Raw genomic sequence first — 27,367 nt, 5'->3', positions numbered from 1 at the left:
CCCCCTTTTCTCCCTCTCTTGTCTGTGTCTTATAAATGTAATGACCATTCTCATTTTTTTAACTTTCTTTTTAGACAATCAAATTCTCCACCCCCCATCAGACGCCAGCCCACCTGGAGCCGATCCTCTCTGGTACGTATAAAGTCTTCAGCAATCAAATGGTCTGACTGTTGGGAATGGAGTGGCCTTTTGTTCCTAATTTGAGAGGAGACATGCCTAGGGCGCCATGACCAGGTGAGATCTGATGAAAACCCAGAAGAGCATCAATTTGCCCAGCAGGTGTGGTGGACATCCATTGTCCCCATTCATGTCCCATCATGTGGAACGTGCCCATCTATGGCCATCACTTCTTGAAGTGTGGCTCAAGGTTCACCCCTTAAGAGTAAGTCTCAGGGCTGATGAGATCATGTTTCTTTAATGAGTGACCTATTACATGTGTTTTCGTCCACTTGTTCGTCTGTGGTTTTATCACGCACTGTTCCTGATAGTCTCATACAGACATGTCTTCAGTTACAAGCTCCACGATTTTTTTGTATTCACTGCCCATAGATAGAGCTTAATACACTAGACAGAAAATGCTTTTTAAGGACACCAGGATGGCTCAGTTGGTTAAGCGTCCAACTCTTGATTTGGGCTCATGTCATGATCTCAGGGTTGTGAGATCGAGCCCCACATCCGGCTCTGTGCTGAGCATGGAACCTGCTTAAGATTGTTTCTCTTCCTCTCCCCACCCCCTTCCCCTCTCTTAAGAAAGGAAGAAAGAAAGGGAGGGAAAATGGTTTTCAAATGAACCCAAATTCAATGAGTTTACTGCCCATGGTCTCAGGTAGGGTTTTCGGTAGAGAAGATTAATTCCACATCTTCCAATTTTAAAGTCAACAAAATTGATTGACTGAATTGATCTGCTTTTCTAACTAACATAGTTTTGTTTTTTTTTTTAATTGATCCTCTTCTGAATAAGGAAACACAACCCTCATTTCAATACATGTGTTCTGTCTTAGGCTGTGCTTTATTTTGAGGATGAGTTAAGGATAATATCATAAAAAAATGCAGGAGAGTTGGTTCCCTTTAAAGTATCTACTTGTTTTAAATCATAATTCTTGTATTTTAGGTTGTGATATCTGATACAATATCAAAATAAATATGTGACCTTTAACATTTTCTAGTTGAGGATTTTCTTTGCGATGTTAGAATAAAATTGATTTTTTTCTCATACACAGTGTATATCCTATAGGACATCTTTAACTTGTCTTTTAAAAGGAAAGTTTTGGGGATTTTTTTTTTTCTGGAAAATGCATAGACAATGAACTCTTAGAATTCTAAAATTGCACCATATGTCATCACATTCCTGAGTCCCCACATGAATATTATTAATCTTGATATCATGCATAGCATCTCACAAGTGGCCATTTCCTTGGAGATCTCAAGGGTCACTTTGGGCTTTTCCCTTGTGGCATTAATAGATTTGTTCATGGCACTGGCTTCTTTATACGCCTTCTTTGTGAATATTATTTTAATTTTTTCTGTAGAGTCCACATGTCTTCATTAGAGAGATAATTTTTCACTTATGTCCTTGAAACACCATAGGGGCAAAGCACTGTAAGGCTGTCTTGTGATTGGATCTCATCTTACTTATCTAGAGAAGATGAAGAGGCTTTCCTATTTTATCTGGATGAAGACAGTTTGCAGGAAGCCAAATTCAAGGCATCCCCCTTTCCTGTACCCTTAGGCTTAAACCATTTCACCAGGAGTTCCCTAGGATGAGTGGCATTGTCTCTTTTTGGCTTCCTTGCTGATGCCCAGGACTGCTACTTTTCTCTTGCTCTTTGGCTGCCCATGTTATAGCATCTCACTTGTTTCTGTATTAACAGGTCTGGAAGGAAATAGAATAATATGCATTATATATATGGAATATATACATACATATACTATATGGAATAAATAATATCCTGAAATGGTATTTGGAGCGTTTGCTATTTTGTTCTTTGCTCTACATTTAATGCCAGTTCATAAACAATCACTTAATTATTGGATTTTTAAAAAAATAAGTGCGAGAGAAGGCAGCAAGCCAACGGTGCCTTACCATGTGTTTCTCCTACCTTGTATAAATCCCTGCCCGCTGTTTTTTTTACAAGCCTCAAAACTGGCTGTCCCACTCTGGAAAAACTGAGGTGAATGATGTATTACCAAGAAGAGGAAAAATATTTTAAAATTAAAATTCAAAAACCAGCCAAAGGGAGATTTGGGAATATTTAGAAAAGCCGATAGTGATTCAGCACCTTTTCTTTGGTACCATGAACTAATTTCTTAGATTAGTTTCAATTCTTCATTTCTTCTCTCCTGACTCTTTTTCACTTTTGGATCCCCTGTCTTCATCACCTTCTTTATTTGCCCTTTAGATGCTTAAGCATCATTTATGGCAGAGGAAGTGGTAGATGAGTCATGATTCTGGAGAGTGCTCTTCTTTAATGGAGGGACACTGAGAAAGTGTGACCCCTGCTGGCTCTGTTTTTGGTTTTTTTTGGCTTGATCTCAACTTTCTTCCTAGAGCAGGAACAGTTAAACAGTTTAAACAGTTAAACTTATTTAAACAGTTAAATAAGTATCTATAAGGCTAATTTCAAAATAATCAAATAACAATATAAGATATTTTGCTTGGTGGTTTACAGGCTTAAAGTTTTTAAAAGTTTTTTTTGTTAGTATCAAAGCTTTTTCTTCAAGCAAGTTCTTGTCTGGAATCCCAATATATAGATAAAATGGTTATTGTTTCTCATGGGGGGAAGAGGCATGATTTATGATTGACAAGAAGCTGAGACCTACTCAGGTTCAATGTCTTGCTCTAGATCCCATTAGCAACTTACTGTATTTCCTTTGTTGGCTCACCAAATATTGAACCTGTCTAAGTATTTTTTTTCTGAGTTCACCCTTACCTAACGCAGGAAGTTAATCAGATTGAGGCTAAATGGCCATCTTAAAGAATCTCTTGGAAAAGATTCTTCACCAAAGGGGGTGTGTGTAGGGGAGGGAGATGGTTGAATTGGAATCCCTGCCAGGCCCTTCCACATTGGGCTCTCCAATGGGAGGGTCCATAAGTGGTCTTGAGAACTACACACTTATTGTTATGGGTCACCCTTCAGATTTTTACATGAGTTTACAAGTGTACCCAGCTCAACACTCCCTTGTCCCTGTTGGAAGTTGATGTACTGTGAACAAGGGTTATAGGTACAGCCAATTTTTAATAGAATGAAAGAGAGTTCCCCCATAGTCACATTATTTCTTGGGTAGAACAGAATACTATCCATGTTCTGAGTTATTCCTTAAAAAGGCATTAGGAGGGGCACCTGGGTGGCTCAGTGGGTAAAGCCTCTGCCTTCGGCTCAGGTCATGATCTCGGGGTCCTGGGATTGAGCCCCGCGTCGGGCTCTCTGCTCAGCAGGGAGTCTGCTTCCCTCTCTCTCTGTCTGCCTCTCTCCCTACTTGTGATTTCTCTATCAAATAAATAAATAAAAATTTTTAAAAAAAAGGCATTGGGGGTCTTGCAAGTGTATCAGGAAATGGACGATATGTTCATTGTAGCCTCTTAACTCTCCCACCTTGAACCAGCCTCACTACCCCTCCCTTCCCTGTTTCTCCAGTCCTAAACTTAGTGAGGAGTCAGGGGTACCGAGGAGCAAGAAAGAGGTATGGGTCAAGGGCAGACAGGCCGAGCAGCCACGCTGTGCTTCCTCGCAGGTGTGGGCGAGTGATGGGTGGGTTCCCTGTGAGCGATCGTCCGTGGCCCCTTGTGCCGCGGCCTTCCCAGCTTTGCCGTGTTCTCTCTTTCAGCCCCGACAGCAGCCGTACATCTTGCCTCCCATGCACGTCCAGTGTGGGGAACACTACTCGGAAACGCACACTTCACAAGGTAACTGGGGCTTGCCATTTTCCCTTCTTAAGACGAAAAGTTGAGTACCTGTGAGCAGGAAAGACAATTTTTTTTTAGACGACAGTCATACTTTTGTCTTGACTTTGTCATTGTCTGAATGACAGCAGGCAGCAGTTCTGATGTATGAAAGGCTTAGAATGTCATGGGCTCCGGAGAAGAAAATTTTTCCAGAATTGGCTGCCAGGGGAGTTGGGAGAAGGAAGGGGGCAAGTTCCTTTTTCTTCTGCCTCTGGTAAGTGGGCTTGGAGAAGAGAGAGGGCCAGTAAGCCTAATCGAATACTCTTCACCCTCACTGCCCTTATCAGAAAGCTTGTAACAGTGCACTGGGCTCTCACGGTGACAGAGAACACAGATGTCCAGAATACTTAGAACAAAGGCACAAATGCTCCAAACTCTTCTTCACTATCGTCTGCCAGCTGTCTGTGCACTTGTTCTTGCCTCCGAGTAAATCTCTTTTCTTCCTTTTTCTCCCCCAAAACATCATTGTGCGAAATGTGTGAGAAAAATCCAATCCAGTAATAATGATTCTAATAATCGCAATGAACATTTATAGAGCAATTCCACTCCCTAAGCACTGTGCTAAGCCCTTGCGACGTATTGTTTCATTTAATCCTCAAAATAAACCCACACCATAGGTACCGTTATTCCATTTTGCGAATACAGAAAGTGGGATACAGAAGGGGAGTTGGAGGAGCTCGGACAGGAAAATTGGCGTCAAGAGCTAGAGCTCTTCATCACTACACTAACGGCATCTCAGAAAAGGAATGAAATTAAACGGGGAGGCTGACAATATGTTAAATGTATCATTAGTTTCTGTGTTATCCTATGCCAGCGATTTTGAATTTCTCTGTGCTGTCAGAGTGTAATTGGAAACGTAGATAGTGCAGACTATTTAATAAAACACTTACTTTTTATAAGAAGACTAGCAAAGTTTCCCTGCTTCTGTGGGAAAACACCAAACCCCACTAGAGCTAGAAGGGGAACACTTTTGTCTCCGTGTTTGGCTGGGTTTTCTTACCCAGCAATTCTCCTCTAGTCTGGGACCCCGCTCCTCTTGGGGCAGCTGAGTGTTTTCAGTCACCTTTTCTGGTTGGTTGGGGGTGTTTTGTTTTGTTTGTCTTTTCTGCCTTGTCTTCCTTTACTTTGCTCATGCTTAAATCCATAGTGTGAACGTGAATGTACTTTGCCCACCGAAAAGTGTCTCAGCAAGAGGTTGCCTTCCTCGAGGGGTGTGTGTGTGTGTGTGTGTGTTTTAAAGGAACCCCGGACACCTAGAATGGGCCTGACTTTAGAAATGTACTTTTTGGGGCACCTGGGTGGCTCAGTGGGTTAAGCTGCTGCCTTCGGCTCGGGTCATGATCTCAGGGTCCTGGGATCGAGTCGCGCATCGGGCTCTCTGCTCAGCAGGGAGCCTGCTTCCTTCTCTCTCTCTCTCTGCCTGCCTCTCTGCCTGCTTGTGATCCCTCTCTGTCAAATAAATAGATAGAATCTTAAAAAAAAAAAAAGAAATGTACTTTTTATCTCTTTCGATACCTCCTTGGATTCTTATTAATTTGAATGTGAATTGACCTCAGTGAGGAAACTCATTTTAGAGGAGAGTTGTAGGCAGTGGCTGAACTCCTGATTCTGCTTTTGCCCTCCTCTGGGAGTTCATCACAGCAAGCTAGCCATGCACACGGACGTCATGACTGCATCCCTGTCTTGTGTCTTAACGCTCACTCTTGTGTCTTAACGCTCACGTGAGCGTTAAGACACCCCTCACCTCAGTTGAGGGGACCTTTGCTGACACAGTCAGGAACCTAAGCCACAGGTGCTCGGTAATGTCAAATCTGTTGCCCTGTTGAAGTTCTTGACTTCCTGGCCCAAATATCCAGTCCTCTGTTGCTGGACCCTGAACAAGAAGACAGATTCACCCAGCATGAAGGCCATTGTTGGTGCCTGACTTCAAAGCTGATGGCAAAATCGAGAACTGACCCAGGCAGTAGCTATTCCAAATGGGCATGGCTTGCTTTGATTAGGTTCCCTTTTTCTTTTTAGTATGATTTCAAGGGTTCCTTCTGTATGTTGGCACCTCACCCAAAATTCCTGCTTTTCCTGTGGAACGTTTGGGTGGAGACCCCAGGGTTTCACTTTTCGTGACTTCTAAAAAATCACACCCACAAGTGTGAGGGGGAACTCAGTCGAAGCAGGGCGATATGGGGGCTCACGTGCCTTTGTTTGACTCCTTATAGACAGCATCGTCCATGGGAACGAGGAAGCCTTATACCGCAACTCTCACAACAGCCTGGACTTGAACTATTTAAACGGCACCGTCACCAACGGCAGCGTGTGTAGCGCGCACAGCATCAACTCGCTCAGCTGCTCGCAGACGTTCGTCCAGGCCTCTCCCGTGTCCTCCAACCTCAGCATCCCGGGGAGCGACATCATGCGGGCGGACTACATCCCGAGCCACCGGCACAGCGCCATCATCGTGCCGTCCTACCGGCCGACCCCCGATTACGAGACAGTCATGCGACAGCTGAAGAGGGGGGTCCTGCCCACGGACAGCCAGAGCCAGTCTCTGCGAAACCTCAACATCATCAACACGCACGCCTACAACCAGCCGGAGGATCTGGTGTACAGCCAGCCCGAGATGCGGGAGCGGCACCCCTACACCGTCCCCTACGGGCCCCAGGGCGGCTACGGTAACAAGCTCGTCGGTCCGTCCGACCCGATGAACCCAAAGAACTGCACGGTGCCGAGCAAGCCGGGGGCCAGCGCCATCTCCCACACGGTGAGCACCCCCGAGCTGGCCAACACGCAGCTCCAGGGCGCGCAGAGCTACAGCGCGGCCCACATGCTCAAAAACTATCTCTTCAGGCCGCCGCCCCCCTACCCGCGGCCGCGCCCTGCCACCAGCACCCCGGACCTCGCCAGCCACCGCCACAAGTACGTCAGCGGCAGCAGCCCCGACCTGGTGACCCGCAAAGTGCAGCTCTCGGTGAAGACCTTTCAAGAGGACAGCTCCCCGGTGGTGCACCAGTCTCTGCAGGAGGTGAGCGAGCCCCTCACGGCCAAGCACCACGGCCCCGTGAATAAGCGCCACAGCCTGGAGGTGATGAGCAGCATGGTGCGGGGCATGGAAGCCATGACCTTGAAGTCCCTCAACATCCCCATGGCTCGCCGGAACACCCTCCGGGAGCAGGGGCCCCCCGAGGAGGTGCCCGGGAGCCACGAGGCTCACCAGCTTCCCCATTACCACCACAAGAAGACTTTCTCCGACGCCACCATGCTGATCCACAGCAGTGAGAGCGAGGACGAGGAGGACGAGGAGGTCCCGGGCTCGGTGCCGCAGATCCCCGTGCTCCGGGAGAAGATGGGGTACAGTGCCCAGCTACAGGCAGCCTTGGCCCGGATCCCAAACAAACCCCCACCCGAGTACCCCGGCCCAAGGAAGAGCGTCAGCAACGGGGCGCTGAGGCAAGACCAGGTCGGCCTGCCTCCTGCCGTGGCCAGGGCCAGGGTCCTGAGACACGGGCCGGCCAAGGCCATCAGCGTCTCCCGAGCCGACCAGCTGGCCGTGGCCGGGCCTTCCCTCGGTCCGTCCATCTCTGAACCCGACCTGACGAGTGTGAAGGAGCGGGTCAAAAAAGAGCCTGTGAAGGAGAGACCCGTGTCCGAGATGTTCTCGCTGGAAGACAGCATTATAGAGAGAGAGATGGCGCTCAGGGTAAGTGTCCTGCTCTCCCGGGGCGGGGTCTGCGTCCCCTGCAGTGTCCTCTGCCTCTTTGCCGTGACTCTGAGTACGAAGCACCCAGACGTTGGGGAGTTGGCGGATCAGTGAGCATTTCAACAGGCTGTTCTCTTTCACAGAACTTTGTGTTTCACCCTTTCGGTTCCATCTTCCATTTTCACTCAGGGCCCCGACTGGTGTACTTGGCACCACGCGCCGTCGTGGACTTGGGATGCTGTGCGCAGGCTGGTTGTCGGGCCGGGGTCCGGGCCGGCGTCGTGCCCTCTGTTCAGGGTCAGACATCCCGTTGTGTGAGCTGCTCGGGGCTCTCCTTCCTGCGTCTCCTGTTGGTTATTTTGGGGGAAAGTTTGTTTCCCCCGATTAGATCGTGTGAGAGAGCGACCCCCACCCCTTCCGAGTGCAGCTCTGTGCATCAGGATAGCTCACTGGTGTTGACCACACCGGGACGTGTCCAGCCTTCCTTTCAGATTTTCTTTCAATGGATGTTTAACACAACCCAAGAACACGACAGTAAACTCACGAATTCACCACTGAGCTTTAGTTCTCCGTTGAGCTCATTCTGTCAGAACGCACACATGTGCGTGTGAATACACGCATTCATCTACACACACGTACAACGTTTGAAGATGCCTGATACTAGACATGACTCACTGTCTTTCAGGACATGTGCCAGCTGGCGGGCCAGGTATGGTCCGAGCAAGAGTGTGTAGGTAACAGGTGCACACACAGACCAACAAAGTGAATTATGTCCTAATGAGAAAATTGCTAGATTGTAGTTGCGACTTTAAAATTTTATTTATTTTATTTGAGAGCGAGAGAGTGAGCGAGGGGAGGGGCAGAGAGAGAGGGACAGATTCTCAGGCGGACTTCAAGTCAAGTGCAAAGCCTGACCCGGGGCTCGATCCCATGACCCTGAGATCATGACTTGAGCTAAAACCAAGAGTCAGACATTTCACTGACTGAGCCCCCACCCCTCCAAGGTATTCCTGTAGTTGCTACTTAAAAAAAATAATTCAGATGACTATTGCTGCTTGTTCTGGAAATTTTCACTCCCTTAAAAAATGAAAAATCACGTCCTTACTATTGAGACCGTTCTTGACTTCTCCTCTGCAGGTACCACATCTCTACATAAGGTAGCTGGCACGTGGGAACTCCAGGCCAGCTGCCAAGTTAAATTTGCTTCGAGGGGGCTTCTTAGACTCCCTTCCTTTACAAGTCTCCTTGCGCCCCAGTGGGTAATCAAGCTGAAGAGAACAGCTAAGGGCCGGGGTTTTAAGGAAGCCACGTTTTGGGGTTCAGAAATCTAACCGCAGCAACTTCATTACTTTAGACAAATTTTCAGAACGTTCCCAGCAGCCCGGATTTGGCCCCAAGTAGAGTAGCACTAAGAATTTGGTACAGGCATAACTTTTTCCACTTATTGCAAACCTAGAGGGAAATTGTGAAAGATGTGCTTTTGCCTCTGGCCAATAAAACCATTTGGCTGGGGGATGGAATGAAACACGGGGGTGGCGCCCTGGGGAGAGCTTTCGCAGCTTGGAAAAAGTCATGCTTTGGTGGAGATGGATTTTCAGCGTGTTTGGCCCTGGAGGCTCCTTTACCACAACTCAGGAACCTGTCAGTCAGAGCATTCGGCTCTGCTGTTTCCCCTGCTGATTTGAGGTTTACTGATACCTTCATGGTCCCATAAACTCATGGTGGTCATCTTATTCGCTCCTCCTGTTACCTGTGTTAAACAAAACCCTGGATCCAAACCCATGGCCCTAACTCCCTACATAGAGCTTCTTGTGCCATCACAGAGAAGGAAGGGTGTTTCCTCCATTTTTCCCATGGGTTCACCCACCCCATCCATATGGATAATAGTGAGTAACTGAGTCCATCCCTTAATTGTGGTGCAGGAACATTGGTATCCCGTCCCTATTTCATTTCCCATTGATTTTTTTTTTCCAGATTATATATACTCAGGAGCTCAGGGATCACTGCCCTTGGCTGATGTCTTGACCTTAGAGAAGGACTAGGAGGTTCTTCAGTGAGCCACTGTGCCAGCGAGATGGCGACAGTGCCAGGGCCCTGAAGGTGGGGGTAGTTCTCCATCTGCTGTTTTTGATGAAACAGTGAGAAAATCTAACCAAAGGGGAACTGGGCGGCAGGGGTGGGGGGCGCCGCAGGTATGGTGGGAATGTCCCCTGTGGCAACTCTCCATAATTTTGGAGCCACTTGTCTGTTTGATGGGTGATTCAGGCCTGCTGCTGTGGTAGCTCCGCGTTCCGGCTGCTACTGCTGCCTCGAGGACATTTCACTATCTAGCTTCTGAGCCCCAAGTCGGGTGCCAGGAAGAGAAAAAGCCAAATCAGATTTCTTGAGTGTTTTGGTTTTTTTTTTAATCTCTGGTAACAAATGTATAGGGTAAGTGAGAAGGAACTAAGAAAAATCGTTTATCACTGGGGTTTCGGTTTTCACTAGGTAACTAGTAATCCTTTTCCAAGAAAGACAAGATAGTCACTTTTTGCCTTAGGCCTTGTTAGTGTCCCCTTATGGTACAGATGGAAGGAAGCAGAAGGACTGTTTGGAGGACCTTAGGGACTTTTTTTTTTCCCCAAAATGATTGCTTTTCTCAGAATTTCACAGAGGAAGTGAAATGTTCCCAATTAAAGGAGATAACGGGAAATTTATTTCTCACAAACATTAATAAGCAAGCAAACAAACAAAATCCCCAAAATTAAAATCCAGAATCTTCAAACTCTTCGTGGGATGGAGAAGCCAGGGCCATTCTTTTGGCCGAAGGTGAACCTCGGCACTTTTCTCTCTCCCCCAGTGAGTCTTCCACTGAGATGTTCCTTCAGTTTGTCTGCTGGGCTGGTCCGGACAGTGGATGAAGCCTCGCGTTGGTGGCCTTCCCTCAGAAAGGCCAGAGCTCCATCTGCCTCTGGGTGACATTGAGAAGCTGACTGTGTGGGGTTGTAATGCCCGCCTGTGCCCCCACACTTGGGATAGTCTGCTCACTCCTTGTCCTCTGCCAGCACCATGGCTCCCTCACCACCAACCTCTCAGGGGGAGTAAATTTATAAATCATAAACTCAGGGGGTAAAAAAGGACCTTAAGCCTTGAAGAGAAACCAGGGATAAGATGACCCCTTCCTGTGTGGCATCCAAAGGGACCTACAGAGTAGTTCTGTTTCTGTCAGGAGCAAAATCTTAAATGCTGTTTAACTCCTCCACTCATATGCTTTAGGAATTCCCGCTATTCTTCTGTCTTCTAAGACAAAGTTATTTTTGGGAAATGCTCTCACTGAATTGCTTGAGTAAAACGGGTGCCTTGTTCTACCTCAGTCCTTTTAGGAGGCACTAGGGAGAACAGCCTTAGACGGAACAGCCAGAACCTCGACTGATCCCATTTCAGAATGTTGGTGCAGGTGAGGTTGGAGAGGAAATAAAAATTGCCACCAACAAGACCTCCAACCGTCTCCCAGAATGGGCTGCTCAGTCCCCAAATCCATATTCTCCCATACCTGTGTCCCATTCAGTAATGTCCCACCGTGACCATTGGGAACCATGGGGCCCATTCCTTGGGGCCTTACAGATGCAGCAGGAAGGGTAATGCCTCATGGATCACGTTGGACGCCTGGAGACATTGGTGTTGGCAAGTCTGCTCACCCGCATCTCCCTCATACTGCGGACGGTCCCAGGGACCAGAGCTCCAATATAGGATTGACTCTCTCCATCTCTGCTCCTCAGAGTGGAAACTTGGGAAGGTTTTTTTTTATGGTTCGTGAATCTGCATTTCTTAACAATGCAACAAACCATGTTTATAGTTTTTTGGTTTTTTTTTTTTTTTTTTTAAATCATTTGATCTGAATAAAAGGTCCATCACTGTGACTGGATTGGCTGTTTCTCTCTCCCTCACTCTGTCTTCCTTCAGCCCTTACCTTCTAGAAGCATCTTGCTAGTACACAGTTTTGCTTTTTTTTCTTTTTCTTTTTCTTTTTCTTTTGGAGTGAGCCCCATGGCAGGGGGATATTCCCATGGCGTCTTTGCTTTTACTTATTGTTAGTTCATCCACTCCTCCATTTTTAGATAAAAGCTCAGGAGTCCCGGAGGACCTGGCTTCCGCAGACACAGTGGGAAGAATGGGAAGGCTGTGTTTGAATCTGCCCCACTAATGGCGATTGTCTGCATTCCTTGGCTGGGGAGTTACAGATTTGGGGAGATTAAATAAAACACATTCCAGCATTCTACCCATATAATAAACAATGAGAACATGCCTTTTCTTGCCGCAAGAATCTAGAGAAGCAGAAGATGGCCACTCTGGAAGCACAGAAGCGGCCGCTCATGTTGGCAGCATTGAATGGACTCTCCGTTGCCCGGGTCTCAGGGCGCGAAGACAGTCGAGCCGATGCCACCCGAGTTCCCATGGATGAGAGGGTAAGCACTGGGCTTGTCAAGTGTGTGATTCATTCTCTGTGATCTTGGGGTTCCAGAGCTCTCTCCTTGCCCAAACATGCCAGCCCTGAGGTTTGTTTGATGAATTAATTCCCCAGTTTGAGATTAGCAAGACCCGGTGTGTGCATTGTATTAAATTGATGCTTTCCAGCACCTCAAGTTTCTTCATCTCTTGTTAGGCAGTGATGCCTGCCTAACAAGGCAGGGGCATTGCCTTGGGACCTGCCCCTAGCAAGCCACATGGCCTTGGTCCAGTCACTCCATTTCTTTGGACCTGTTTTGTTGTTTTTTTGGCAAAATAAGGAAGTTCACCTGTTGCTGTAGCTCTCAGCCTCTATGAATTTAGTGAATTTTGTTGTTTTTTTGGCAAAATAAGGAAGTTCACCTGTTGCTGTAGCTCTCAGCCTCTATGAATTTAGTGAACCATTATCCTTTCTTAGGGAGTGATTGTCTTACCCAGATATTCATAGAATTCTTTTAATAGACCATCTCCCTATTTGGCTGTAACATGTGGCTGATTTATCATTCTTAGGATAATGCATTGTGAGAACTTTGGTTTTGAAAAGCGGGAAGAAGCTGCATGCTAGTGTTTTAGAGGTAAAGAGGGGTGTTCCTTTAGTTCCTGAAATTACTCTCTGGTTAAGAAACACGTGTAAATTTAATAGCTAGAAGCATTCCCGTTTTGAATTTCTGCCAGTATATATGAAGTATTAAAAAGGCCTGGGGATGGGTGTTAAGGAGGGCACAGATTGCATGGAGCCTGGGTGTTAGATGCAAGCAACGAGTCATGGGACCCTCCATCAGACCCTGAAATACTAATGATGTGCTGTGTGGTGACTAACATAACAACAACAACAACAACAACAAAAAGGTTTAAAGGCAGAAGGGACTTCAGAGGAATCATTTAATCCAATGAATACCATGTGTTTGTAATGAGGGGTTTGGCCGTGGGAAAAAGAGACGACAAGATCTCATCTTCAGAACTAGGGAACTATAGATCAGTATCATTTTAAATTTATCAAAAACAAAAACAAAAAAAAAAACAGAAAACAAAACAAAACACTGCTCTGGAAGTGGAGAAAAAGGATGTTTGGGTAATTGAGAAGAACCGTCTTCTCATCCCTGGGACTTGAAACAGAGGTGTTAATAACAAAAACACCGATTTTGAATTTGGGTTCTTGCTTGGCCTTGCTGACCACTTCTGTTTCAAGCGTGAGTGAGAAGGAGATTGGTTATTGGGCCAGAGACACTAGCACTATGGTGAACAAGGAGACCAGATAATTCGGCGCCCATTGTACCCCCAAAAGTACCGATTAACACGATCACTGTAAAATATTTCAGGGACTCTGACCCGTTGGAGTTTTTGAATCAGGTAATCCGGGGAGCTGAGGATTAATTTCTGTTGCAGTTCAGAACCCTGAAGAAAAAGCTAGAGGAGGGAATGGTGTTCACAGAATACGAGCAGATTCCCAAGAAGAAGGCGAACGGCATCTTCAGCACGGCCGCGCTGCCGGAGAACGCCGAGCGGAGCCGCATCCGCGAAGTCGTCCCGTATGAGGAGAACAGAGTGGAGCTGGTCCCGACCAAAGAGAATAACACGGGTTACATCAACGCCTCCCACATCAAGGTGAGTGGGGGTGGGGGCGGCTTGTGGAAGATTGCGGGGTTCCAGGCAAAAATGCAGGGAGAAAAAAAAAAAAAAAACAACGATCGGGCTCCGACTGAGCCTCTTGGCTCGTCCCCAGCCCCCGAGGGAGTGTTTTTGAATTCCGTGCAGCTTAGTCAACCGGATGGGCGGGCATGTCCGTCACGGTGGAGAGAAGGGAGCCTCGCGGCGTCCGGGAGAACCTCGGGTCGCGATTCGCCGCAGGGGAATTCGCTTGTTCCTCTCCGGGACTTCCAGCAATCCCCGGCGCGCGCTCGGGAAGCTCAGGGTGTCCTCTTCGGCTCGAGAGTCGCACGCGGTGGAGACTTTGGAAGTCGCAGGCGTTGTGTTTGTCCTGTCAGGGACGTCTTTAGGGGTTTGGGGAGCGGCAGAAACTGGTCCGTTCTCCCCGGTGCTGGTGCGGGTCGTGCGCTGTCCCGCCCACGTCCCCGGGGTGTGCGGTGTCCCGAAGAGCGGACCCTGCCGTGCAGGCCCTGAACATGCTGTGGGTGATGCGGCTCTTGCAAAGCTGGCCGCGATCGTCCGCGCGGGAATATCCTCCGTTCTTTGTTAGTATCTCAGATACCTCAGATCTTCACATCTCAGTATTTCACCAACTTGAAAAGTAGCGTCGCTCGACCCCAGCTAGAATTGAGAGTTCTAGATGCGTGGCTCCATGGTTAAATGTCTCCTACGTGGCTTACCGGCCTCGGCCCTCCCAGTAACAGAATGTAGTCGCTTGGAATGTCACTGCAGGCTCTGACCTCCAAAGTGGGAGAATTTATTCATATACTAATGGTACAGCAGGATGTTTTTAAATCATCCACAGTTCATGTTAATAGTCCTGTATGATCATAACCTCAGAAATCTGTTTCTGGCCTTGTTTGGCGTTATTTCCTTTCCTCATTGGACTTTCCAACTGTAGCTGAATTTTTGGTAGGTTCCTCTGAGTCTCTAAAATACAGCCATCACTATATTAAAAAAAAAAACTATATAAAAAAATTAAAATAAATAAATAAAATACAGCCAGATGTCTGGTGCCTGTGTCCGTTACAATAGTTGTAGGACAGAATAGGAAAAGAACACTGTGGTTGGATGTAGGGGTTTTGTACACAGAGCATAGATAACCACGTGTATATTTTTAAGTACCAGAAAGTACTGTGCAAAAATACGAAGGGGTTACTCTTGTGGATCATACTGGGTATTTTGGTTTTAGGTTTTGAGAGTGAGAACTAAAACAATACAGAATGAACCCCAGGAAACTCTTGAGTAAACTGACACTGCCAGTTTCCTGGGCTTAATTTAGATTAGGAAATAATAGCCAAAGTAATGAATCAGACGAAGATACAAATCTCAGAAATGCTCCTTGGTAGGGTATCTTTGGACTCTGACACAGCTATACCATGCTGTCTTCTTCTTTTGGCCAAATATCCTTCATCGTTTTCCATTTGCGTTCTGGAAAAGCTGTCAATCTACATCAGCTTTGCCCACCGGGTATTATTAACAGAAGCTTCCCTTTCCTCTGTATTCTCCAAGGCCTGCATTTCATCCTGTGGATCTGGGTTAGACATGGGTGCGTTTAATAGACCCGCAGAGCTTGTAAGAACTTGTCCTTGTGTTTTTCGAATAGAGCTGTAGATCTTGCCAATGTTTGCTCCCTGGGTTCCAAGCAGCTATTAACGTAGAGCCGAGATTGATTTGCTCCAGAGGTAGAATCATGACATCTGTGAAATCTACCTCAGTAGCATTGGTTGTTGTGTTTTAATGCAGTTTCTAATGCCCTCCTGTCAATACTTGGAATTTGCTGATAGGCCCCAGGCAGCCACATACTTTGGAAGTATTTATGGTTCCTATATGTTGGGTGCCAGAGAGGCTAATGTTTAAAATCACAATTCCACAGATAAACGAAACTCCTCACCAGCCAGCCAATATATGAATGTTATCTCCCACCAGTACTTGGAAAATGGATTTCGCTTGCCAGCTTTGACCTAAACATGTCTTGTGTAATGAGACAATAACAGACATTGTTTTTGTTGGAATCCAGTTAGTATATAGTTTCATAAAATAAATGAGGGAAAAAAGTTTCAAACAAGGATCACTTCGTGCTCCAAGAACTATCTAGAGATTTGCATTGGTGGACATCGAAGGAGGCCCAACTTTGCACAGGAATGGAAAGGAACACAGAAAGAATGCCGCCAAAGGGCACGATTTTACCCTGACAGCATGACCTTCAACACCTCAGGCACAATTTACTCCTGATTCTCTGCCACTAGTACTTCTAGCTACAGAATTAGTCTCCCAAGGTCACCCTGAGCTGCATGGGGTAATACTTCTATTATCCAAAATCATCTCATGACTCTGAAGTTCGTTTGGATACTTGCATGAGCGAGGAGTCAGCAGTCCGGTAGCATGCATGGTTGCTAGAGGTGCGTCCGTAACACCTGTACGCGACACACGGAGTCGCAAGAACAGTGGAGGGTGACAATACAGTACATAGCATGTCATCAATACAAAGACCTCACTTCCATAGGGATGATATTCCGTGGTACACTTTTTTTTTAATTGTGCAAAAGGATGGTAGAGAGTACTGTGCCTCAAAGTAGGGGACACAGTATAATAGTGGGGGTATGAAATCAACTTCATGATCAGGACCACTTTGAGATTGTGTGTGTGTGTGTGTGTGTGTGTGTTTTAAATGAAACAGACTAGACTAGAGAGGAGGAAAGAATAGAAATAATCAGTACCTTGTGCGTACTAAGCACAAGTATTTCTGTAACAAATTCTGTTAGGTTATACACACCCATAGGGTCATGCAATTTGAGTGCATGTGTGTGTGTGTGCACGTATGTGTATGTTTTTAACTCTCACGGGTTTGTATATAATTACTATAAATTACAGACCAAAATAAAAAAAGTATTTTAATAGGCTTGAGTGACAAAATGTATTTTCATGTAAGAATGTGTTACCAGACTTTTTGATAATATCACTAACCCATTTGGCCTAAAATATTATCCACGGTTTTCAGGTAGAGACAGATGGAGCCATGGTCAGCAGGTAATGCTGTTCTAGATTTGGGGTTCATTTACCCTTGCTTTCCTTGGTTTCCAGGTGGTGGTTGGTGGGGCACAATGGCACTACATAGCCACTCAGGGACCCCTACCACACACGTGTCATGACTTCTGGCAGATGGTGTGGGAACAGGGAGCGAACGTGATTGCCATGGTCACTGCGGAAGAGGTAAGGGCGCTGGGGGTACAGCCATCTGTCCCCGGGGGTGGTGGGGGGTGCGGGAGATCGGCTCTGCATCTGGTGACCTCGCTGTCGCATCCTGCTTCCTCCACCACCGTTTCTCTGCAAATGCTTTTTCTCTCTGGCACGCATTTCTTTTCTCTCCTCCCACATAGATTTGTTTTATTTCCCAAAGATAATTTATTGTCGTATCCCATTTTCATCCAGCTTATTAGTGCTTTTCCTTAGACTGCCATAAACTAGAATCCATCAGACAAACAAACAAGAACCGAACTTCAGTTCAGCCAGCTCACTTGTGTGTGCCAAACAGCGCGATCATCGCTCCCCTGGAATTTGAGCGAGAACTTAGGGCTGCTGTGGGTGGATCGGCACGTATTCCCAGCCGCGGGCATGGCCAATCCCACATGCTTCCATGCTTAGCAGCTGAAGAGAGACCAGAAACTGTTGTTCCTGTAGAGGTCTCTCTCTTCTTTTTGGGGAGAGGAGAAAAAAAAAAATCGTTACCTTTCTTTGCCAAGTCAAATGTAGTTTTTCTGTTGAAACTGGAGAACTCAGCGCGGTGTTCTAAAAACTGGTGCTCACCGCTGGTCAACCAAGCAGTTTGCTCGGACTTTGCTGCCTTTAAGGGAAGAAGTTTTCTATTTCTTCTCTTCTCACGTTTTCAGTTTTTTTATTTTAACCACTTTCTTTTCTTCCTTTCATGAGATTTTAACTTCCGTTTTGAAGTCATTTAGGGGACCAGCTAGCTTCATCTGTCTTTCACCAGTATCTGTGGCAAGGAATACCCCCTTCCTGGTGCCTGGGTGACTCGGTTAAGCAACTTCCTTCAGCTCAGGTCATGATCCTGGAATTCCGGGATCAAGTCCCAGATCGGGCTCCCTGCTTGGCTGGGAGTCTGCTTCTCCCTCCAACCTCTTCCCTCTCATGCTCTCTCTTTTTCTGTCTCTCTTCCTCTCAAATAAATAAAATCTTTAAAAAAAAAAAAAAAAAAAAAGGAAAAGGAATACCCCTTTCCTACAAATTTTTAAAGAGTGGGGAGCAGCGAACTGAAAACAGAACTCATATTTCCTTCGTGGACTGTTCTGAGTAGTTGCTTTCCAGAACAACCCCTTAAGAAGGTGATGAAAGTCAGTTCAAGCCCTTTAAAACCTATAGTACTTCTCTCGGCTGACTTGAGACCTTCCCACGAAGAGTAAATTCTCTGTAAAATGTGTAGAATCGTTTTTTAGTCTTATGAAAACATACTACCGGAAGGGATTCATTCAACTCCAAACAGGGTGTCATCTGTGCTGACCGGGGGCCTGGTGGCCGACTAGATAGGTGTGATCCCTGTCCCCAGGGAGCTCCCGTCTTGGTGGGAGGGACCAGACAAAATGAACAAATAAAGGAAGCTTAGGGGGGTCCCAGCCACAAAGGAAGCAGAATGGAGGATGGCATTGTGAGTGGTGGGGTGCAGCTTCCAGTCAGACGTGCGGCCGTGGGCCCTGCAGGGAGGTTGCAGTTGAGCTGAAACCTGGGTGTCCAGAAGGGGCCTGGCAGGCATGAAGCCTGGTGGTCTGTGTGGCAGCCAGAGGCTTACAGTCTCTTGGAATTTGTCATCCGCTTGGACACTCAGGAGTGACAGAAGGTAAGGGAGGTTTTACTGATCTCCCTTGGTCAGTAAAAGAGGCAGGTGTCCATCAAATGTAAGATTCCGTTCGAGCAGATGAATTGGGACAGGAGCCTTTGTAGCCCCCCACAGGTGTAAGCAGGGGGCCATCGGGGCTCCTCGGAAGAGCAGCCCCAGCGCCCACGCTCAGTGCCCCAGCTCTGCCTGCTGCTTAGCCTTCCTCTGCCTCCTCCTGCTTCCTGCTCGGGGTTTCCTTCTAGGTCACCATCTGATCCACTCCCCACTACAGTGACTTAACTGTGCAAACCTCAGAAACAGAGATCCCATGTTGTTCCTGCCCTTGGCCCTCTCCACTGGCTCTTCTCCTTCACGTTCAACTGCCGCACAGTTGTCCGTCTTCTGAGTATCTCTGTGCTGTAACTACGGCTGCAAAGGTCTTGGTGTCGGTGCCAGGATCTCCCCCGTGATGGAGACTGCCCGGTGCCCCGAGTTAGTGACCTAGAAGCTGCTCGCGTTTCGTCTGTCCTCAGAGTTTACGGAGAAGGGGATAAGAGCTTCCCCTGACTGTATTTCTGGTTTTGCTTTTGTGTCTGATTCAGGAAGGTGGACGAACCAAGAGCCACCGATACTGGCCCAAACTGGGTTCCAAGCACAGCTCGGCCACCTATGGCAAGTTCAAGGTCACCACAAAGTTCCGAACAGATTCCGGTTGCTATGCAACCACAGGCTTGAAGGTCAAGCACCTTTTGTCTGGGCAGGAAAGGACGGTGTGGCATTTGCAGTATACGGACTGGCCGGATCACGGCTGCCCAGAGGACGTCCAAGGATTTTTATGTAAGTTTTTTCTTCCCAGTCAGAATTTTACCAACTGCATCCATGGTCTGATAGTTGGAAATGAAATGGAAAGAGATGTTTTCTCTTAAGTGGCAAATGTATTATATCACTGAAGTGTACGTCCCTCCGTATGGTATGAAAGAGAAGAATAATACATGTCCTCTGTCACAGTCCCCTTACCTTTTACCCAAATAAGCCGAAACTGTGGCAGACTAGTTCATTCCATCTTGATGTAGGCTTTTAGGTACTCAGTAATAAACCTGACAGATGTCACATGTCTGAGCCTTGAAAATATTATGCTGAGTAGCAGAAACCAGACACAAGTGGACAGACATTGTATGATTCCATTTTAATAGAGTATCCAGAATAGAAAACTTCACAGAGATAGAAAGGGTAGATATTACCAGGGACCATGGGAAAGGGGAAATCGGGAATAGGAAGTTACTGTTTGAAACAAAATTTCTGTTTAGGGTAATGGGTCCCGGTGATAGTTATACAACCCTGTGAAAAACACTTACTTTTTAATTTTTCATGGGGGTTTGTATCTCATAAGCCCTGCATCCCTTCCTTACAACAAGAATCTCAATGAGTACTTTCCGGTTATCTCTGATTAAGATACTGGGAATTATTGAAATCGAATTGTTGTTTTTGGAACTATCATTTTTTAATTTGTCAATATATTTTTGATAGTATGGTTTTCTTAGAAGCTTGTTGACCTAAAATATATGCAGTATTTTATTTGAAAAGCTGAGTGTGTGCCCACTGCATTTCAGGCTCTGGATCAGGCTCTTAGAATCAGGGAACCATTTCTGTTTGGAAGGCACTCTAAGTCTCATGAGAAAAGCAGGCCAGTGAGGACAGTCCGGGGGTGAGATCTGACACTGGTGATGGCTACAGTGCTCCCCCTTCCTTTTCCGCAGTCTCACTTATCTGTCCTGCACTTGTGGGGACACCCCATTCCTTGCTCACCCAGTGAGGCCTCGGGCTCTCGGCAGATTTATTACCTGTGTGTTGTTGACTTTCCAGCGGACAGAAGACGACTATGGGAACATCATCTGGATGTTGCGTGATGTCAACCCTTGATTTTATTTTGATACTCACTTAGAACCTGCGGTATGCGCAGAGGAGAATGGAGGGGAGAACAGGTCTTCAGGAACCGAAAAGGAACATTTCAAAAGTTCCAGCAGGAAACTTCCGATGCATACCTGCTCCCCGCTGCGAGTACTTGCTCTCCCACTGGGGCATGATGGTGGGACTTGAGGGGGTGTCACTGACAGACAGCGGAAGGGGGTTGGGAATCAAAGGACTGAGAGCAAGTCTAGAGAGGGTTAGTGCCTCAACTGAGGTAAGGTATCTGTAGCTCAAAACATTCATAAGGAGGGCTGGGACCTTGGTAGAACTTTCTTTCCTCCTAACAGTGCTCTTTTTTTTTTTTTTTTTTTTTTTCTGGTAAGCTTTGCTTACCAAGCCTTTGACTTACCAGAATTATTTCCAAGATGCAGAAAAGGAAACAATAAAAGTAGATCAGTTTGATGACTGGCAAACAGCTCTGACAGAAGTTTGAGTCTATAAGGTGATGAAAATCATAGTCCGATCTTTTCAATCCGAACCAAGGAAGGCCCATCTAAATTACTGAAAAACAGAGAAAAAATTTTTTTCAAAGATTTATTAATTTATTATTTTAGAGAGAGTGTGTGGGGGGGAATGGGTGGAAAGGGGCAGAGGGAGGGACAGAAAGAAAGATAATCTCAAGCAGACTCCCTGCTGGGCAGAGCCTGATGTGGGGCTCGATCTCAGGTCCCTGAGATCATGACCGGAGCCAAAACCAAGAGTCAGATGCATAACAGACTGAGCCACCCAGGCACTGCCATGGAGAATATTTTTAAATAATGTAAATTTATTGATGCTTCTAAGAAACTCAGTGTGCTGGGGGGTGAGGAATGGTGTCTTTGAAATGTTGGCTCTTCCAGGTTTTTAGGAATTTTAAAAAGATTCTTGCCTGTGTTTAAATTCAACTCCCTGGAGACAGGGGCTTAGGGCACATGGCTTCCAGCCTGGAGAAGTCTTTGCTGAGTTACAGCTTAAGGAACTTGATTCATGTGATTGCTAGAGAGTGCATCCATTTTAATCCAGTTTCTCTGTGTTTTCTGAAGTTCTATGTAGTGGTAGCATCTGCTTTATGGACCAGTATTCCTTTCTCTTCTCTTCTTAAACCTAGCACGAGAGGAAGACCTGTCTTATGTGTGGGAACATTGCCTTTTCTGTGTGCATGGTCACTGAATTTCTCAGCCCTCTCACAGAAAAACTGAGAATTCCATGCACCATATGTAGCTCACGTTGGTCCCGGGTAGTAACTGCTGTCTGGTCATCTCAGAGTTTGCCTTCCCTCTGTTCTTTTTTTTTCCTTAAGATTTTTATTTATTTATTTATTTGACAGAGAGAGAGAGATCACAAGTAGGCAGAGAGGCAGGCAGAGAGAGAGGGGGAAGCAGGCTCCCTGCTGAGCAGAGAGCCCGATGCGGGGCTCGATCCCAGGACCCAGGGAATCATGACCTGAGCTGAAGGCAGAGGCTTTAACCCACTGAGCCACCCAGGCACCCTGCCTTCCCTCTGTTCTGTTTTGTCCGAGCTCATTGTACATTATTGGTGGTGGTGATGATGGTAATCGTTGACTTTGGTAAACTACTTCAGACGACTTTGTAATTGCATTAATGTCATAAAGGCAAGTAGGAGTTGGTAGTACTTGTATGTAAACAGATGCCTCTAAGTCAGTAGATGGGTTTGGGCTCCCTTTTGTTCTCTCCAACAATTTGAGCGCTTCCCCAATCTTGTCTACAATGCTTCATAGGGATGAGATTTTCTGAGTATCGAGAACATTTTGGTCAGTTTGTCCCCTGAGCTAGCTACTATAGAATCTCTATTACGAATGGACTTCTTCCATTTCTTGGACTGTTTGAGGATTACGTTTTATAGAATTTTCCTTTTTTTCATGCCATGAACAGGAAAAGTTGTTAAGGCTTGTACGGCTGTAATTTGTCATTCGTGCCCAACTGGAATAGGGAACAGACCCCGGCGCAGCCCTGCTGAGCCAGGCAGATGTCAGGAGGGATGCAGAGGTGACAGGACCCGTGTACGTACACACACACACACACACACACACACACACACACACACACGTTGCCTCTGGAGGGTGGGAGGGCTCCTCTTCAGCTACTGACATATCCCCGTGGAATCTGAGCTGTAAAGCAGGACCCCCTGCTCCCCCCCATCTATTTTTACATCTAAAAACGAAGTCAAGCCTCAGTTGACATTCAGTCATTCCGTGAGGGGAAGGAGGAAGGGGCAGATGGACGCTCTTCCCACCAGAAATTGGCTCTGACAGGCGGGCGTTTCAAGGGGACCTCGCTGGTGTTCTGATCCCAGTCTGTTAATAGTAGGAATTGCTGTAAGTAATGTCGAGAATCATCTGCTTGGGGGACTTTGGGATTTGCAGAGGGGAAAACAGAATTTAATTTTTAAAAAAGAACTATTTAATTTAAAGAACAAATTCTCCCGTGGACTAATTGACTCCCAGCTGGTCCTTTCTGGATCCAGGACTGTACTGCGGGTACCAGCCAAATAATTAGTGTCTTGTAAGAACTGTAAATTATTGTCACTTGAAATAAAAAAAGAAAGAAAAAATGAGAAATATTCACCTTCCTTCTTTTTATCTCCTCCTCCCCTTTCTGGTACGCAAAGCCAGGTAGGACTTCGGTGATGGGATCTGTATCTTGTCTTGCAGCCTACCTGGAGGAGATCCAGTCCGTGCGTCGCCACACCAACAGCATGCTGGATGGCCCCAGGAGCCTGCACCCCCCCATCGTGGTCCACTGCAGCGCGGGGGTGGGGCGGACCGGCGTGGTCATTCTTTCTGAGCTGATGATCTACTGCCTGGAGCATAACGAAGTGAGTCATTGGCAGCTTTCCTGAATACTCCACCTTGGGGACATATGTACTCTGCCCCCAGACCTTCCCCGGGGCCCTTTGCATTTCCAGGGCTTCATTTCCCATCTTGTGACAAGACTTTTCCAGATCCACAATTCCTAGTTGGCCTCTGACATTTACAGCCTTTATCTTCCGCCTTTCCCTTGCTCAGTGTAGACTCGAAGATAACACAGAAGAAAGAGATGAAAGTGTGAGATAGGAAACACTGAGAAACACTGATGTGCTTGGTGTCAGCTTCCAGAAGGCCGTGGGGTGTTTTGCAGCCGGTCTGGTTCTATTGTGGGTCACCTTCCACGGTGGGCCATCTGGTCACAGGTCATCTAGCTGTGACTTGCATTTCTGGAATATGTTTCAGCCGAAATCCTCTGTGAAAAAAATGTGTTTACTGGATGACGGGAAGGTTGTGGGCCCTCTAGACAGGCCCTGGGGTAGCACGCGGACCTGGTCTGCCCCCGCAACGGTGCATGCCTAGCTCTTCTCCCCACAGAGGTGGGCTGTGCTGAGCTGGTGCCCACGCAGTGTGTGGCCTCTCCTGCAGCTCGAGGCCAGGGAGTGGTACGGAGGGGCTTCTGATTTCACGGAGGTGAGATCAGATCAATGATTTCACGGAGGTGAGATCAGATCAAATCCAAGGCTTAAGAACCATTCTTCTGCTTTCTGTTCACATGGGTCTTTGGGGTTTTAAATGGCTCTCACTTATTTTGTTAATGCTCTTAGTTGGGGTCTTCAGAGCAGCCGTGTAGAGGAGCTGGGCACCTGTCCTGTTTTACAGACGAGGGAACTCAGGTCCAGAAACAATTTAGGGACTTGTCTAGTGCTAAGGTGAGAATGAGGTCTAGTTCCTGGTCCCCAGTTCTTTCCTGTCTTCACTCTGCTGGCAGATGCCAAGTGCCATTGGTTCTTGTTCCATTCTCAAATTATACAGGGGCACCTGACTGGCTCAGTCAGGTAAACATCTGCTTTGGCTCACGTCGTGGTTCCAGGACCCTGGGATCGAGCCCCATGTCGGGCTCCTGGCTCAGCGGGGAGCCTGCTGCTTCCTCTTCTCCCTACTCATGCTGTCTTTCACTATCTCACAAATAAATAAATGAAATATTTTAAAAATAGTAATAAATTATATAGCTTGGAGAATCCAGGGAAGCTTTTGAAGTGGTTCCTTAGTTGTTAAATTAGGGAATGTGACAATGCATGTTCTGTGAAAGAACTGATAAAATATATGGATTTACTCAGTAGTATCAGTCATTTGAAAATCAGATTAAATATTGCCCCACGAAATTTGTTATACTGAAACTTGAAGAAAAATGATAAATACACAAGTTCAAACATGTTCAAATGATTTTTAAACTCTGCCTATATAAAGTTCATTTTGGAAATCTTGAATCCATATGTATGAATGTGCTGCTGCAAAGTAGAATCTGTGGGGCGTGTGGGTGGCTCGGTCAGTTGGGTGTCCCAACTCTTGGTTTTGGCTCAGGTCATGGTCTCCACATCATAGAATCAAGCTCCATGCTCAGCGGGGAGTCTGCTTCTCTCTCTCTCTCCTTCTTCCCCACAATGCTCTCAAATGCTCTCTCTCTAAAATAAGTAAATCTAAAAAAAAAAAAAAGTAAAATTGGGCTTATACCAAAAGTGGACTACTTTTAAAAACAGACAGACATTCTGCTGATGAGCAAAATGCCCATCGCAGAATCAGCTGAGACTACCTAACAGGAATTTTGTCATCTTCCGTGAATTTTTATCCTTTTGTCTCACATCATGAGATTTCTTGATTACTTGCTCCTCTGTCACTTCTAGAAGTCTCTAGAAGGGTCTAGTAAACTGAGTAGCTTGCCATTGAGTCCCAAAGCGAATCAGTGCTAGGGAGATGGAAAAAGATGGAAGTAGAAGTGTAGTATATATGGCGTGAGTATATCTAAGCTCTACTGGAGACACAGTGGGCTCCAGAGGAGGAGGAAAGCCTCATCATCATCCCCTCCCCTAGCTCTCTTACCACTCCCTTGTGTCACTGTCTTCCCCACAGTGTCCCTCTGTCTGCCATTCCCTGTGAACTCTTCCTCTGCGCCCCACTGCTCCTTTTGTCCATCTTGTCTGACATGGAAGGTGGTTCTGTTCTGAGCTTTTTGGAGACCCACCGAAAGCTGAGCCTTAGTAATGTGAGGACACGAAGGCTCATTGGCCCCCAGATGTTACTGACCCAATAGGACATATGGCACATGTCCGAGCCAGTGTGGTGCCGAGAGAGGATTTGGCCATTAGGGCCTCGCATGGACTTGGTGAGGGCTCAGGGTGATTAAATTCTCTACAGTGTGTCCAAACATAGTGGATTTCCTCAATGCCCAGTTGCCTGCCAGAACATTCTTTGCTGGAACATGGTCAGTCCAAAAAGGACTTCTGTTCCCATTGATATTCAAAGATAGCAAGATGACTCATATTGTTCCCTTCCCTTCCCCTAGCACAAATATAGCCAGCCTTATCTGTCCCATTTCCCATCACTGCTATTGGTAGATGGTTAGGGAGAGACAAGTTCTCTACTTTGTTCAGCTTCAGGCCTGGCTAGTAAGAGTCAAACCCTCATTTCAAAAGAAGAGTGGAGCATATTTAGCTCTTTTATTTGTTTTTTTAAGCAAAGATTTTGACAAATAAATATAAAATTGCGCATCCTGTTTCTCTCCTCTCTAACTTCCCTGCCTCCCATCCATTGCTTCTGGATTTAGTGTACTTTATATTTTAGTCTGTAATCCATACAGTGTTAGTTTTGTCAGCAAAATGCCTTTTCTTTTTCCTGGAATAAAGATGCTTTTTACAGTCAGGTCAGGGAGCTGTGACGTGGGGAGGGGAGGGAACGCTCTAGGCTGCTCTGACAGGTGTCTTCGTGGCCCACCAGTGCCAGTGGCACGTGACAACCAGATTCTGCAGGTGCTGGTAGATCTTTGAGTGGGCAACCCTAGAGGGGCCAGGCCCTTGGCTTTCTCATATACCTAGAGATGGGCAGTGAGCCAAAGCCTCCTGGAGGAGGGAATGAGGAGGGACCCAAGGGTGGCTTCTCATCTCAGGGTGTGGTGCTTGTTCTCTTGTCTTGCAGAAGGTGGACGTGCCTGTGATGCTGCGGCTGCTCAGGGAGCAGAGGATGTTCATGATCCAGACCATCGCCCAGTACAAGTTTGTCTACCAAGTGCTCGTCCAGTTCCTCCAAAACTCCAGACTCATTTAACCCCCCGACCCAGCTCCTGCAAGAGGACCCAGCTCCGTCATGCAGATGGGGAGGCACCCCAGACAGCATCTCCCCCCGAGGGGCGTGGATGGCCAGAGCAGGCAGGTCATGGGCTCCTGAGGACAGGAGCCGAGAGCATTCACAAAACATCATAGATTATTTTATATGAGATAATTTATTTTTTCCCCTTTGGGATAACTTTTGTGAATCATTGTAATTCATTTTTCACAATAATATAGTACCTTTCATTTGAACGATATTTTGACTGATCTGCATTGTAAATATGTCAGTAGGAAGGGCTGTCTGGTAGATCATCTGGAGGACAGAGGCATAAAGGGAAGACGTCTCTAGTGAAGTTGCGGCCAGATTAGTAACTGACCCTGAAATTCATCAGCCTCATCTTCCATCCAAATCCAACATGGCAAGAAAATTAATTTGTTCTAAAATTAACAGATAGGGGCCAAGGCCCTTCCCTGAAGGGAAACAACAAAGAAAACCCCACTATTCTCTTATATTTGGGGGCTCATGAGCCTTGATGGCCAGTGGCCTCCCTTCTTCCTTTCTGCCCCCATGCTCAGCAGCTCAAGTTAAAGACAGGAACAGCCATCACCCAGGCTGAGCAAGGAGCTCTGTTCTGTACCTTTCTCGGCACTCCCTTCTGTTGGAGTCCGGAGCCTGTGCTCCCTGCCAGGGAAGCACCCGTTTCCACTACTGCTCCCTGTGTGCTCGGCGGGCCCC

The 27,367-nt window shown here is 46.7% G+C and overlaps 1 protein-coding gene across 3 annotated transcripts in view; it reads left to right on the top strand.

The window, feature by feature from the left end:
- PTPN14 (protein tyrosine phosphatase non-receptor type 14) overlaps positions 1–26,888 on the top strand; it is a 161,641-nt gene extending 134,753 nt beyond the window's left edge. For all 3 annotated transcript variants that reach the window (XM_044267194.1, XM_044267195.1, XM_044267196.1), the window contains exons 11-19: positions 75–132; positions 3,826–3,904; positions 6,157–7,634; positions 11,936–12,079; positions 13,506–13,724; positions 16,851–16,979; positions 19,200–19,434; positions 23,216–23,379; positions 26,501–26,888. In XM_044267194.1, coding sequence (XP_044123129.1) covers positions 75–132; positions 3,826–3,904; positions 6,157–7,634; positions 11,936–12,079; positions 13,506–13,724; positions 16,851–16,979; positions 19,200–19,434; positions 23,216–23,379; positions 26,501–26,629 — 2,635 coding nt within the window. In that variant the 3' untranslated portion in view covers positions 26,630–26,888. The remainder of the gene's footprint in view (positions 1–74; positions 133–3,825; positions 3,905–6,156; positions 7,635–11,935; positions 12,080–13,505; positions 13,725–16,850; positions 16,980–19,199; positions 19,435–23,215; positions 23,380–26,500) is intronic.
- Positions 26,889–27,367: the final 479 nt, after the last annotated feature.

Source organism: Neovison vison, chromosome 10 (assembly GCF_020171115.1).
Source record: "Neovison vison isolate M4711 chromosome 10, ASM_NN_V1, whole genome shotgun sequence".
Lineage (NCBI taxonomy): Eukaryota > Metazoa > Chordata > Mammalia > Carnivora > Mustelidae > Neogale > Neogale vison.
The sequence above is the reverse complement of the archived record's forward strand: the minus strand, read 5'-3'. Positions and strand labels throughout refer to the sequence as shown.